The following is a 13,944-nucleotide window of genomic DNA, read 5'->3' on the forward strand; positions in this document are numbered from 1 at the left end:
TAGTTAATTGATAAACAAAATATATTTTAAAGATCCAAAAAAAAAAAATACAACTTTTTAAGCTACGCACCAAGACGCACCAAATAATTATTAAAAAAAAACTATATTACAAATTAGGGAGTTGAATGATAGAAGTGATTTCTTTTGAAATATTTATATATTTCCTGCATATATTGGGTTCCAAATCTAGCCAAAACAAAAGATGCAATCCTAACTATCTTTGTAAATGCAATTTGAAATTGCTAACAGAAAAAAGTATCACATATAATGCATGTTGTTTTGTATAGACCACCAAAAAAAGCAAAGAGTGAAATATAATATTGTATGTATTGAAAAAAAAATATTTGTTGAAAATTGCAAGTGCAAAATTTGATGGGTGTATGTATATTTTATAGGAATAAATAAAGAGTCCACTAAAATACAATACGATGACCATTGTTTCTTCCTTATGGCTATGTTTGTGGCACCATATTTTGAAACCATGTAAGCATTCGATTTTCAGTAGCTGTTTTTTAAGTATTCAGGTGTCTCTTGGCAAAAATGCTCAGCGGCCGAAATAAAGGAATTGTTGGTAGTAGAAACAAGTATATTATACCCCCAGCCTTGAGTTAGGATTATACAAATTGTTTACCCTGTATGGTGGAGGTTCATTCGGTTTTGCCGACAGATTTATACCCCCAGCCTTGAGTTGTGATTATTCAAATTGTCGACCCTTTATGGTGGAGGTTCCGAAGCAGTTGGCAAATATTGACCAATTCATATCTGGTCTAAACTGAAAAATATTACAACGTGGCAGATCTGGACTATATCGACTACTTCCTATACTTTATACGTGAGTTAACAGATATAGCGGACCGAAGTATTCCATTTTCATACTTCATCTACAGGGTGAGGTGAAAAAACTGCAAACAATTTCAGACTGCTGTTATTTCTAAGCCACTCGTCTGACAGCTGTTAAAATTATTCCAATGACAGCTCATTATATTGTTTACAATCGTACAAAAGCATTTTGGTGAGAATTTTCCAGAAAAAAAGTTATTCGTGAAGGAATTCATCGCTCGTTACCGTGATACTGGTAGCGTAGCCCGACGTCAAGGAGATGGACGGAAGAAAACAGCGACATCAGCAGAAATGGTTCGAAAAGTAAGGAAGCGACTTGATCGAAACCCGCGTAGCTGTGGCCCAAAAATGGCTCGTGAGCTGATCATATCGCAATATTCCATTCGGCAAATACTGAAAAATGAGCTCGGGGTACAGCCATTGAAATTCCAAAAAGTGCAAGAAATACTAAAAAGAGCTAAAGAGTTGCTTCGCTTGGCTGAAAGTTGTGAACTGCCGAATTTGGTTTTCTCCGTCTCCGATGAGAAAATATTCGTTGTCCAGCAGTTTGTAAACAAACAATATGATCGTGCATACTGCCTAAAAGCAAGGTTGGGACTAAAAAATACCAAAGTGTCGATTACCTCAAGCAAACGCTTCGCCGGGAATGGGACAAAATACCGAAGAGCAACATTCGGGCAGCGTATGACGGTTTCATTGGCAGTTTAAAGGCCATAATTCGTGCCAAAGGTGGCCAATTCGAACAAATCAAAACTTAATCTAAAATTTGATGCTATTTCTGACTTCTTTCAATAAAATTAAAAAAAATGCAAAAAACATGTGTTTGACTTTGTTGAAGTTTTTTTATCTCACCCTGTAGGTATTAATTGGTTTTTAAAGTACCTCATAAACAAACAATTTTTTGTGATCCACTCTAAGTCGCCTCGAAATAACACTTCACATTGTATTTGTAAAGTATTTTACGATAATCTGCAGAAAGGACTATTTTTAACACTTCCTTCGTTCTACCCTCGTTATGTCTGTTCCGCCAGGAAATGTGAAATTATTAACATTTATTTTCTTCTGGTTTTTCGTTTGGCTTGAAGTCAGAATTTAAAAAAAAAAAGACGAATTTGTTTTTTTATTTTAATTTATTTTCCAATTGTTGGAAAATTCAAGCTAAAAAAGGAAAGAATTTAAAAATAAGAAAAAAATTTAATCAAATTTAACTCCCTCATGATGACTAGCGAAGATTGTCGAAAAATCGGAAAAATAAATTAAAATATAAAAAAACATATTCTGATCATTCTGATAATATATTGATCAAAGGACAACAATAATTATTCAACTTTGTCAATATCCCTTTAGAGACTAAAGTCGATATTGAGTCTCGTACAGCCGCTTTAAGTGCTTTGAAATTTACTTGACAAGCCTAATCGTTTCATTTTATTTTCGCCGTCGCTGTTTCCTTTGCTGTTTTGAATTTTCTTTTGGCTGGGCTAGGCTGCAAGACGAAAAACTCTTTCGGAATTATTAGTAATTTGCTCTCCCGATGATGGTCCAGATTCCACTTGGTTGCAGCCACAGTGCCACCGATCTGAGTTATTTAAGTCCTCTGAGGTTTTTTTATACAAATTTGCTCCTACCTATGAGGTTTAGGGGGATACTCCCACAAATTGAACTATCGTGGTATGAGAAATCAACTGGGTTTCCATTTTCTATAATTGCCGTGTGCATTCGGTTCTTGTTGTTTGAATAGCTTCGCCACTTACGTAAACCGCCTTAAAGTATGCTATTTAATAGTTGATTGGCGTACAAAAATAGATTTTTCTGCTAAAAACAAGAGAGAAATCAGCTGAGTATTAAAAAAAGCCATCTTATGTATCTTATAAAATATTTTATTTAATATAAAAAAACACTAAAAAGTACTTATTTTTTTAATTTGAAAAATTACGAAATTGCTTGCAAAAAAATTGATCACTCTGTTATCAAGGACAGCTGAATGATTGTCGCACAAAGAAGAAGAAGAGCTACAACTGACTGCATGAAGGAGTTTGTCTGAATGATTGTCGCACAAAGAAGAAGAAGAGTTACAAGTTACTGCACGAAGAAGTTTGTCAGGAAAGAATTTGCAAAGGAACAGTGGAAATTCTTTTCTCGAATCGGTGTCTTGCAGAACTTTTGTGTTGACACAACGTATTTTTCTCCCTAATTCTTACTAGGATTGGCGGAACGTCTTCGGAGTCCAAAAATGAGAGATTTGGTTTTGTTGCCACACACATACATTTCCTCATTTAAAATTTTGACTTAAAAAATGCTGAGTCCGAGTGCTTAGTTCCCCCTGAGAAAAGTAATTTACCCTGAAAGTGCCTTAATCGATAATATTATAATTTGAAAGTGCTAATTTATAACTTTACTTCCGTTCAAGACTGAAGCCATAATTAGAACTCAGGTATGTAAATACGATCATAGCAAATTAACTGTTGCTATGCCCAATTCATAAAGCTTTAACTTGGACACATCACCCTATGTATCATAATAATAAACTAAATATCTTGAAATAAACACCTCATTCAACCAAAATTTGGCTGCATAAAAACGGAAAAATACTCCGCAGCAGTTGTGCGTAGTGGATGGTGATAACGGCGACAATTGTGACATCAATTTGAAAATCAAATTCATTATAGCCACAGATAGGCCAAGTAAATATTGTGAATTTATTTTTGGTATTGATTTAACTGATTATGATATATATCGGCGTATGAATGTTACGGTTTGTTACGATATTTATTTATTTGTTATTGAAAAAGATATAAATCAACAAAGGTGTCTTTCTTGAAGCTTCGCCGAAAATAAACAAGTCTTACAGTACTTGAATATTTTGGACAAATTTCGGTGACAACAAATCAAGTGAGCAAATAGTAGGAGGTACAAATATCCTCACTCACTCACCAAACAAATAACAACAAATCAATTAGGAATGTGTTAACATTTTAAATATTTTGTCATTATTTTGTAAAATTTTAACACGGCTGGCATCGATCATTTCCATATACTCCTGAATGCTCGATTCGATTTGTAGCAATTGATTTTTCATGGGTTCGGTGGCAGATTCGGTGAGGCTGGAAACAAAAAAGAAATAAAATGTGATATTTTTTTAAACAAAAATGTTTTAAATGTATACCTTTTCTCCCTTTTCAACTGATTAGCTGCCTGGGTATAGGTATCACGCCACATTGTAAACTCCAATTGCATTGCATCGATATCTTCGGGTATGAAATCCATTAATTTTCCCAGAGGATTAATGGACTTAGTTAAACTTTGTATGACATCGCGTAGATTATTCATGGATGTTTGCTTCATAACCATGCCATTGACAGTGTCCTGAAAAGAGGAATGAAATCACTTAAGTGTTTTTGAATACATGTTTATTTTTTTCTAAATCCATCTTTGAAAGCAATCAACAACTTTTAAAGAACTTAAAAAACTCCCTTTGTAGCCTCTTCCCAAGGTCCTTTCAATTCTTACCTTTTCATTTTTGATTTGCTGATTGAAATCTTTCTGCTGTGTCAATTCCTTTTGCGTTTCCAATATTTGTTGTACCAAATGTCCCTGCTGTTCCATGCCATCTAAATCCACATCCGTTTTTAATACATCCCCATTGGTGGATAGTTCACCAGCATGTATAGCATCGGGATTTTCAATTATAACTAAATTTTCTCCATCATCATCTAAATCTCCAAAATTTTCCAATTTCACCTGAATACCGGACATTTTAATTTGATCATTGGGCTGTAGAATAATTTCAATATTACGATCACGTCTTCGTGGGGCGCCCGGACGAGCTGAGGGTGGTCTCGCTGAAGGTGGTCGCAACGAAGTTCGTGGGCGATTGGGTTTAGTTGTTGATTCCTTAGAGTTTTCTCGTATAAATGTGGATTCACGCTTAATTACCGGATCTTGAGGGATAATGCCCGCAGCTATGGCAATCGGCAAAGGTTGGGGTTCGTTTTGTTCCGGTTTGCTGGAACTACTTGGTGGTGAGTTGGGGATTTTCTCTATTTTTTCTTTGTTTAGTTTGGGAGATGAGTGGGGCTCTGTAGGCAACAATGGTTCTTGTGGCTGTTGTTGTAATTCTTCTTCAGCTCGTTTAGGTTTTGCAGAAGATCTATCATTATTGCTTTCTTCTTTTTTTGTTTCCTCTATTGGAACTTCATTATTTTGATTTTTATTTCTTAGTCTGCTTGATGACTTCCTTTTTTCTTCGCTTCCATTTGTGGCAATGTCCTCCTCTTCTTTTCTTGCAGATTTTCCTGAAGATTTTCTGCTTTCATTATCATTATTTTCATCCTTGGATGGTGAGTTTTCATGATTGTCTTCCCTGAGTTTCCTAGATTTTCCTCCAGATCGTTTGCCACTACTGGTTCTTGGAGGTTTTATTTCTGGTTCTTCATCTGTTTTTGATGTAACCGTTTCCAAAAGTTTACTTTCTGTTAGCATATCACCGTTTAAATTTTCCAAATTAATTGTGTCGCCCATTAAACTATTTTTCCTTTCCACCTCAATTGGTTTATCGACCTTCTCTTCTTCCATCTCATGTGAAAATTGGGCAGCTTCTTTCGCAATCTTGGGAGGTTCCTCCTTTTTCTTCGTCTTCACTTCCTTGTCGGGTGAAACACTTTTATTATTGTTTTGCGACTCAGTTTTGGTCGATTTTTTGCTTGCGGATTCCTTTGACTTGCTGGAAACTTTCTCTTTTTCCTTTGTCTTAGAAGACGTCTTTTCTTTTGAATTAGTAACTTTTTCCTTTTCCTTGGGACGTTTGGTTTTCTCTTCTTTGTTTACAGTCGCTTGTTTGGTAGCTTTGTTAGGAACTTTACTAGTTTTTGATGGGTCCTTTGCCTTTGAGGGTTCCTTATCTTTCACTTTCTCCTTGGGCTTATCGCTGGTCTTTGTTGGATCTTTGCCTTTGAGGACTTGTTCCACTGCCGGTTGCCAATTTAATTTGTTTTCTATTATTTTTCCCATTAACTGTAACAGTTCATTGGTCTTCTCCGCTTCATGGCCAGCCACAATTTTTGAAGTCTTCACCGTTAAGGGTACATTGGTACAAATGCCTGGGCAAGGGGATAAATATATTGAGAAAAAAATTATTGGTATTTAATTCCTTTACTTACGCACAACATCAATCATTTTTTGCAGGAAACGCATTTTGTCCTCCCGATCTTTAATATTATCGGAATTCAGTTCATCCGGTGTATACAGGCCCTCAAAGCAACCAGTATCTCGAATAACCTTGAAATTGAAACAGTTATTAATAATTAATAATAAATTTTATAATGTAAATTTATTCTTTACCACAGCAAACACATCATGCAAGAATCGAAAAGGTGGCTTCCTTAAAAGTTTTTCCGTTAAATGTGGTTTCTTAACATATTTCCCCAATGTTTCCTGGGTATGTTTAATAACAGCCGGATTTATATCTTCGGACATGTTTAGCGAGATTTCTTTTTATTATAATTTTTCCAAATTTTTAATAATTCAGCATTACTAGTTGTGTTGAAATCAAGAAACAATAGCTGGCCAAGTCAGTCAGTGCTTAGTTACCTTGGCAACTGGCAATACAATGACAGGAAATCAGTTGCAGTTTCGGCGGCGTTGCCATACTTGAATATTTACACCGAATCATGAAGTAGTGAGAGCGTTACAGCAACAAAAATAAATGTCAAACAGAATTCCCGCCTTTTATCATTAAATTTCAGTAAAAGTGAGCAATCAAACGTTTGAATTGTTGAGAGTTTAGAATATTGAATATTTACACTAAATTGTAATGAATTAGGCATGTAACAATAAATAAATGGTGTGCAGAATTCCCGCCTGTCAACTTAAAAGTCCAATAAAAACGAGAAAGGAAATATGACAATTTTCGGAAGCTTTTTGTTAACCAAGCATCAAAACCAGTCCATCCAAATGGCGCTCCGAAGGTATGTTTGATCAAGTTTTCTTTAATTACACAATGAAGGGAAAGCTTTTTTAAATACATATTTTCTTCCGATTATCATTGTGTCTTGTTTGCGGATGTAAATCTTTATTTAGGCGAGAAATATCTAAGCGTCTCTCTCTAAATCAGCGGATACCCCATTTGCCACATGTACAACGATTGACTCCAAATTACATTTGGCAGTACGATTTGTTAGTCCCCGCGCAATTCTAAACTTATTACAAAAATTGGACGTCAACCAGATTTATAAATCGAAATTACATAGCTACAGGGTGAGATGAAAAAAAAAATGCAACCACTCATCCGGTCTCGTACCATCGCTCGATACCGTGATACTGGTAGCGTAGCCCGATGTCAAGGAAGTGGACATGGTCGGAAGAAAACAGCAACATCAGCAGAAATGGTTCGAAAAGTAAAGAAGCGATTTGATCAAAACCCTCGTCGCAGTGGCCGAAAAATGGCTATATTCTATTCGGCAAATATTGAAAAGTGAGCTCGGGGTAAGGCCATTAAAATTCCAAAAAGTGCAAGATCTTACCGCAGCGGAAAGAAAAGAGCTTTCGCTTGGCCGAAAGAGGTGAACTGCCGAATATGGTTTTCTCCGATGAGAAAACATTCGATGTCCTGCACTTTGTAAACAAAAAAAATGATCGTGTTTACTTGCCAAAGAGGTCAGCTGAATATGTGCACCTTCGGTTGGCCACCAGAACTCAAGCGACTTCATAACAGCCGATGGTCGCTCTCCGCTCGTATTAATGGACCGTGGCATCAGAATGAATGCCGAATATTATTGCGAAAATATTCTGGAAGGTGTATTAAAGCCTTGGGCACGCAAACAAACATTTTTGCAGCAGACCTGGGACATTCCAATAGGACTCATCACGCGCCACCCAAGAATGGTTACAAAATGAGGTTCCTCGCTTCATTTCCAGCGCACAATGGGCACCAAAATCTACGGATACCAATCAGTTGGACTATTGTGTCTGGAGAATTTTGGAAAGCAAAGTTGGCACTAAAAAATACCAAAATGTCGATCACTTTAAACCAGCGCTTTGCCGGGAATGAGCCAAAATACCGCGGAGCAACATTCGTGCCATAGGTGACCAATTCGAACAAATCTAAACTTATTCTAAAATTTGATGACAATTGACAATCAAATTTAGAAAAAAATGTACAAATTATGGCATTTGACTTTTTTGCAGTTTTTTTTTATCTCACCCTGTATACACGAAGCATACATTGCCGGGAAAAATTGGTCTGGTTTCTTTTGATTTGCGTTGGTATTTTAACTTATTGCCGCCAGAGTTTGCTCCCTATTTGTAACGATAATAGGACTGTTTTATTACCTCTATTGTTTCGCATTGCTTCCATGTAGAACTCAGCCTCCTCTTGTTGTAAAGGGCAACTTATCTACAACAAGTAGAAACAACGTTAAATTCGAATGAGCGGAACTTTTTGTGCATCCACCAAGGGGAAATTTGACATATGACCAAATCTGTTTTACTAAAAGTACCTAAATGTTGTTGCATCATTAATACGGAGGTCATGGTCATGGCATTGTTGACCTCAGTCCCTTCACAAGACAATGACGTATGGAAGACAATATTGCTTGGCTGATGCAAAGATAATTGCGACTAAATATTATTATTTATTAATCGGCAGTCTGTATTAGTTACGCTGGAGGCAAATGTTTATTACACTTAGCAAGTAGGTTCGTGCGTCAAAACATATGGTTCCTTTGACTCCGCTACGTTAGTCATAAGGAAAATTTGGAAACTCTAAAGTGCTTCCTGGTTCATTTCCTTGAGAAATTTCTTCTGGACATTTATTGCATTTAAATTGATTGTATTCAAAAATTCTTTAAATCCTCAGTATGTTACGAACAGAGGTAAAATCTGTCCTTTTTCAAATAAATTCTTTGATAAATAGTCCCATTTTAAAATTGATTAGAATTGAAGGAATATATATTTTATTGTAGGTATTAATAATTTTAATTCGTTGTTTTTTTTTAAATATAAAAATTTATTGCATTTAGAAGTTCTTATTTCTAAAAAATTAATACTAAAACATAACTTTATTATAATTCTTTGAATTAAGTTCCTTCTTCACAGATATATAAAAGTAATTTTATATACGCTTAAAAAGTACTTTAAGGCATCAGTGGTATTAAAAACAAGCATTCCATAATCCATTTAGGTTAGTAAAAAATAATTGAGTATAAAAGTTAAGTTATTTTTACTTTTCACGTTTAATAGTTTTTGCCTTGTCATCTTTCTCTTCTTTGATGGGTGTTGGCGTAGCAGTGGTTTCTTCGTCCTCTTCATCGTCATCATCTTCATTACCCAAAACATATTCAATAACTTCATCAATTGGATAATTATTTAGCAGTTCCTTTATCGAATCATTGTGTATGACCACCGTGAACAGTAGCTTAACATATTCACGCATACGGCTGGAAAATTCCAGTTCATGGTAATTGAATTGATCTTTGGACAAGTCATGGCCACAGTTTTCAATGACTTTGCAAAGAACCTGATGGAATCAAATTGAGAGTTAAACTTGAAGATAAAATAATGTTTTCGTCCAACTTACCGTTTCTTCCGATGCATCTGGCCAACCGAATTTCTTAAGTGTTGTACTGTCCACCAACATATCGAGCAGTTTTCCAACATTATCCTTCAATTTCAAATCCTCTTCGTTTAACTCTTCATCATCGGTACTGAAATGTGTTAAATTATCATCATCGGCAATAGCAGCTGCCAAACTCTCCGCCAATGATTTGCGATCTTTTTTAGCTTCTGGTGTCCTATAGGTTTTAGCTGCAATGGTATTGGTTGTTACGGGTTCTATAACACCACCATTTGATTCCAATGGTATAACTGTGAATGCTTCATTGGACAAAATTATGGTTTCAGCAGCAACACCACTTGATGTTGAAGGTCCATCATTGAAAATGAATTCTTCTAATATTTGCACCTTATTAGGTTGACCACCAGCAGTCTTGGTAGGGGATTGTACAATCCGTTGATTCGATAAACCCTCAATACTGCTATTCAGTATTTTACCCTCACTATTGGTTGTCACAAATTCAATACGCGGCCCCTGGGCATCTTCAATTTTAATAATTTTCGGTGCTGGTATTGAAATGGGTTCCTCATATTGTTCTTCGTCGTCTTCATGTTCTTCGTGAATAATTCCGCTACGATCTCCAAATGGATCTTCATTAACAAATGTCTCTGGATCCTCCTGATGTACCTTCAATATGTGGAATTGTAAACTTTGAACGCAATCAAAGTTCTCCTTGCAAACAGCACAGTCGGTACGATTTTTCAGTTTACGTTTTTGCACAGGAGCTAGAAAAGGAAAGGAGTTTAATATATATTTTTAAATTTAAAGTAAATGGCTACAAAAAAAAAATTGAAAAATCTTTAAAAGTTTACTTTTCAATGATGAAAAATTTGGGGTGTCTCTGAAGATAACTTCAGAAAAAAAATATGAGAAAATAGCGTGCTTATGATGGAAGATGGGTGAAGCAAGAATTGGGTCTTGTTCTTCCCAAAAACACATAGTTTTTCATTTTGAATGATTTTGCAATAATACTTACTTATATGAATGCCCTCTTCCATGTGCTTATTGTAATCGAGCTCGGTCTTGAAACCTTTCTTGCAAATGGTACACTTTTTAAACATTTTAGAACGTCCACGTTTTCTTCCCTCAGTATCGTGTTCCTTTGCATGTTTTGCAAGTCTGCAAAAAATAATAATTTTCATAAAAACAATTTCCAAATTTAAACAATTGAGCTTCTTACTGTTTTTCTGTTTTGAATTTCTCTGGACATTCAGTACATTCATATGGCCTCAAATGGGTCTTCAAATGTGTCCGCAACTGTGTGCCTTGTATAAAACTTTTACCACATTCCGTACAGACATGTGGCCTTTCGCCGGTGTGACGTTTCATATGCCTATTTAACACCTCTTTCACAGCAAAGGATTGTTTGCACTGTAATAGAAATATGGGAAATTAATTTGATACGCTAAGTGTTTTTAAACAAGGCTCCAACTAAAAGTAATCTCCAGTTGCCCCTTTTTATATATTATACAATACCTACCACAGAACATGTATAGGGCTTTTCTCCGGTATGATAACGTCGATGTTTTTTCAATGCCACCAATGATGGGAATTTCTTTTCACATAAATCACAATCAAATGGCCTCTCTCCGGTATGGGTTCGCGCATGAATGCTATGAGTATTTAAAATACAATTATTTAATTACGAAATTCGGAGAATATAGGAGTTATTCCCACTTACTTTAATGTTGATAAACTGTAAAAACATTTTTTACATGTTGGACACATGTATTCGGATTTTTTGGTAACCTGGGTACCCAAATGCTGCTTCAGATGTGAACGCAGATTATCCAGACGATAGAAGGCACGATTACAAACTTTACAATGCATTGTATCACTTTCATTGGCAGTGCAGGAACTGAATTTCTTGTGACGACTCAGGTGGTAGGAACGAGTGAAATCTTTTCCACATGTCTTACAAGCAAATGGCTTGCCACGATTGCTATGCTGTTCTTCGTGTAATTTCAATAGATTGGCACTACGTAATTTAGCATTGCAAATGCTACAGGGATAGTCATTGAATTCTGAGTGTGTTATGAAAATGTGACGTTCATAGCTCATTTGTGTTTTAAACGATTTCGGACAATCCGGACAACTTATGTGACCCAACTGAAATTGAAGTAGAATATTAGTAGATTAGATCTTATGTGCCACAGATGATATACACCATGTAAAAACCTACATGATAAGTATCGTAACTTTCGCCACAGCAAAAGCACACATCTTTATTTTCCATTATAACTGCATCCTTTTCAATTTTCTCTAGATTCTTTAACATTTCCTCCTTTCGCTGCTCATAGCCACTATCAAAACGGCAATAGTCCAAATGTTTTTTTAAACCCTACAAATATTGAAATATTAATATAATTTAAAATATTTTTAAAATCCAACTTACCTTCAAACGTCGAAATGTCTTAAAACATTTTCCACAAACATGTTCAACTATTTCCTGGGTCCTAGAGGCCGTTTCCATTTCCTCATCATCGCTTAATTGAAGTTCTTCTAATATTTCACCCGAATGACCCGTGGTCCCAGCTTCAACGTTTTCAGTCAATACAAAGTCTATTGTTTCATTATCCTCACCACCCTCGGCATCTTTTTCACCCTTTACCAAGTTCATCAGATAGTGATCCATCTTTTTTTGTTTTAAAGCTGCCGGTGGTGTTTTTGACTGTGCAATGGAAAGTCGAATTTGTTTGGGTGGTGACATGGCCACCGATTTTGCTGGTGGCGCAGGAACTGGCGGTTTAATTTGTTTGTCATTTAAAATTTTGATGCCCTCATTTTTTGGCGGTGGCATTATATTGCTATCATCATTCTTCTCGATTTTCAAAACAACCTCCTTTGCACTCGCACTCATTTTAGTTTTATTTCATAAACCAATTCAAGGATAAAATCTCAACGGAACAAAAAAAAAATTAAAGCAAACTTTTAGGCAATTTGAAAAAGTGGCGACCTTTTTCTAATTCCAAATGCAATGATGGTCCAAATGTCAGCAACGCCTAAAAACATTGAAGAAAATTATAAAATGGCGGCTATAAAGTCACTCAGTCGCATGATCTCTCTTGCCGTCGATGTCAACGCAAGTGAGAATGAGACAGGGAACAAAAACAACAAGCACACAAGCCAAGCAACAAGTAAAAATACCCATGCACACATAAACAAACTAAGAAAAAAGAAAACACCGATCGGGATTCATTTATTAACCAAAAAAATGTATAAAATAAAATTGCAATTTCACTGTATTTTTTTTCTTTCAATTGAAATTGCATACTTTTCAAAGTAACACAATTTCTCTTTAAAAATTACTTTTTTTATTAACAAAATGCACCTTTATATTTTTCTTTTGTACTCACTGCTCACTTTGTAGATTAGATAAAGGTTGTCTGTCAATTGTATTTTTCACTTTTCTTTTTTAGCAAAAATTCTCACTTTTTCTTGGTATGAAAAACAATTTTCTGAACGTTAAGTGAAATCACGATCATCGAATATTCCACAAAATCACTTTTCATCCATTCTCAATTTACAGGGCATCTTTTCGGGAAACTACGTTTTTAATACCAAATAATTTTATTTGACTATTTACAATATCCAGTTCGGCTGAAATCTTCTCTTTACCTAATTTTATGCTTTGAAATGTGGCAATATATGAAACAATGTTATCAACTGTTCATAAATTCTAACAATCTGGCGTTTTTTCTCTCAAAAGTAGTGATCTCACATGAGTACGTTTTATGCAGCTCTGTTATATATGTCAAATTAGGTTTGGAATTACTCGAACACGTAACGTAAAACTGATGTGTGCAAGTGGACGTCATTATAAGGTAGATTCATAGTTTTCAGCTTTTGAAACCAAAAGTTTCCCCTAAAATTTCACTATGAATGTGTGGAATTGAAAGTTCGACTAATTGTAATTGAATTGTAACGGATTAGGCGTGGATTTGGGAGTGAGAGGTCGATGCATGCATGGACCGATGTGCATAGAAAAGTTTAATGCTCTGTTCCAGACCTACAAGAATATAATTTATTTTTCTACGATAAGCGATATTTCCTTCATGATATCTAAAAAATGCTTAACTGATAGAATCCATATTTGTTTCATATCGAATGTGTTAATTTGGCACCTGTTTTTAAGTTTGGATAAGGGGCTTGGATATGCATAGATGTCTTCATGGATGCTTATTCTTGAAAATCTCTTCTGGAGTTGGGATGTGCGAGAGAAATGGTAGAAAGATATGCTTATGTTGGTTTACATCACAGAACAATTGGGCGCCGACATAAGAGTGAGAACATGCTTGATACGCTTTGAGGTCTCTGTCTGCACTGTGGAAAATGTCACCACCGGTTTTTAAAGGGTGATATTTAGAAATAATGTTTTGGGCAACATTGGTTTTCCTGTTTTGAGTGAGTGGTGAGCGCATCTCACTGTAGCTTATCAATTTTTTTTGGCTAAAAATGTAAGTGCTCGGCTTCCAGCACAGTACGTGTTGATTGAG

General features: G+C 35.5%; 2 protein-coding genes across 4 annotated transcripts; both read right to left on the minus strand.

Annotated features, from left to right (window-relative positions):
* Positions 1 to 3,496: 3,496 nt before the first annotated feature.
* LOC101901754 (TRAF3-interacting protein 1) lies at positions 3,497 to 6,429 on the minus strand. The gene is made up of 5 exons (XM_020036907.2): positions 6,178 to 6,429; positions 5,997 to 6,114; positions 4,348 to 5,936; positions 4,004 to 4,203; positions 3,497 to 3,941 (listed from the first exon to the last, which is right to left on the minus strand). The coding sequence occupies exons 1-5, from the start codon at positions 6,310 to 6,312 to the stop codon at positions 3,794 to 3,796; spliced, it is 2,190 nt and encodes a 729-aa protein (XP_019892466.2). The 5' UTR covers positions 6,313 to 6,429; the 3' UTR covers positions 3,497 to 3,793.
* Positions 6,430 to 8,852: 2,423 nt separating this feature from the next.
* On the minus strand, positions 8,853 to 13,084 carry LOC101901422 (protein suppressor of hairy wing). 3 transcript variants are annotated; one of them, XM_059118129.1, is made up of 9 exons: positions 12,881 to 13,084; positions 11,844 to 12,450; positions 11,631 to 11,789; positions 11,130 to 11,557; positions 10,929 to 11,061; positions 10,629 to 10,819; positions 10,425 to 10,567; positions 9,413 to 10,173; positions 8,853 to 9,352 (listed from the first exon to the last, which is right to left on the minus strand). In XM_059118129.1, the coding sequence occupies exons 2-9, from the start codon at positions 12,306 to 12,308 to the stop codon at positions 9,056 to 9,058; spliced, it is 2,577 nt and encodes an 858-aa protein (XP_058974112.1). In that variant the 5' UTR covers positions 12,309 to 12,450; positions 12,881 to 13,084; the 3' UTR covers positions 8,853 to 9,055. The 3 variants fall into 3 exon arrangements, with proteins under 3 accessions (XP_058974112.1, XP_019892465.2, XP_058974111.1); XM_020036906.2 differs by having other exon boundaries at positions 12,805 to 13,084; XM_059118128.1 differs by having other exon boundaries at positions 12,780 to 13,084.
* Between the last annotated feature and the right edge of the window lie 860 nt (positions 13,085 to 13,944).

The sequence above is a fragment of the Musca domestica genome, unplaced genomic scaffold, assembly GCF_030504385.1.
Source record: "Musca domestica strain aabys unplaced genomic scaffold, Musca_domestica.polishedcontigs.V.1.1 1, whole genome shotgun sequence".
Taxonomy (NCBI): domain Eukaryota; kingdom Metazoa; phylum Arthropoda; class Insecta; order Diptera; family Muscidae; genus Musca; species Musca domestica.

Bases quoted from the DNA above. Each gene is read 5' to 3' on its own strand.
- LOC101901754 (XM_020036907.2), bottom strand. From the start codon at position 6,312: ATGTCCGAAGATATAAATCCGGCTGTTATTAAACATACCCAGGAAACA. The intron at 5,937-5,996 runs GTAAGTAAAGGA...CCCCTTGCCCAG, and splicing joins AAAAATGATTGATGTTGTGC to GCATTTGTACCAATGTACCC. The intron at 3,942-4,003 runs GTATACATTTAA...TTTTGTTTCCAG, and splicing joins CAGTTGAAAAGGGAGAAAAG to CCTCACCGAATCTGCCACCG.
- LOC101901422 (XM_059118129.1), bottom strand. From the start codon at position 12,308: ATGAGTGCGAGTGCAAAGGAGGTTGTTTTGAAAATCGAGAAGAATGAT. The intron at 11,062-11,129 runs GTAAGTGGGAAT...AAATACTCATAG, and splicing joins TACAGTTTATCAACATTAAA to CATTCATGCGCGAACCCATA. The intron at 9,353-9,412 runs GTAAGTTGGACG...TGATTCCATCAG, and splicing joins CAGATGCATCGGAAGAAACG to GTTCTTTGCAAAGTCATTGA.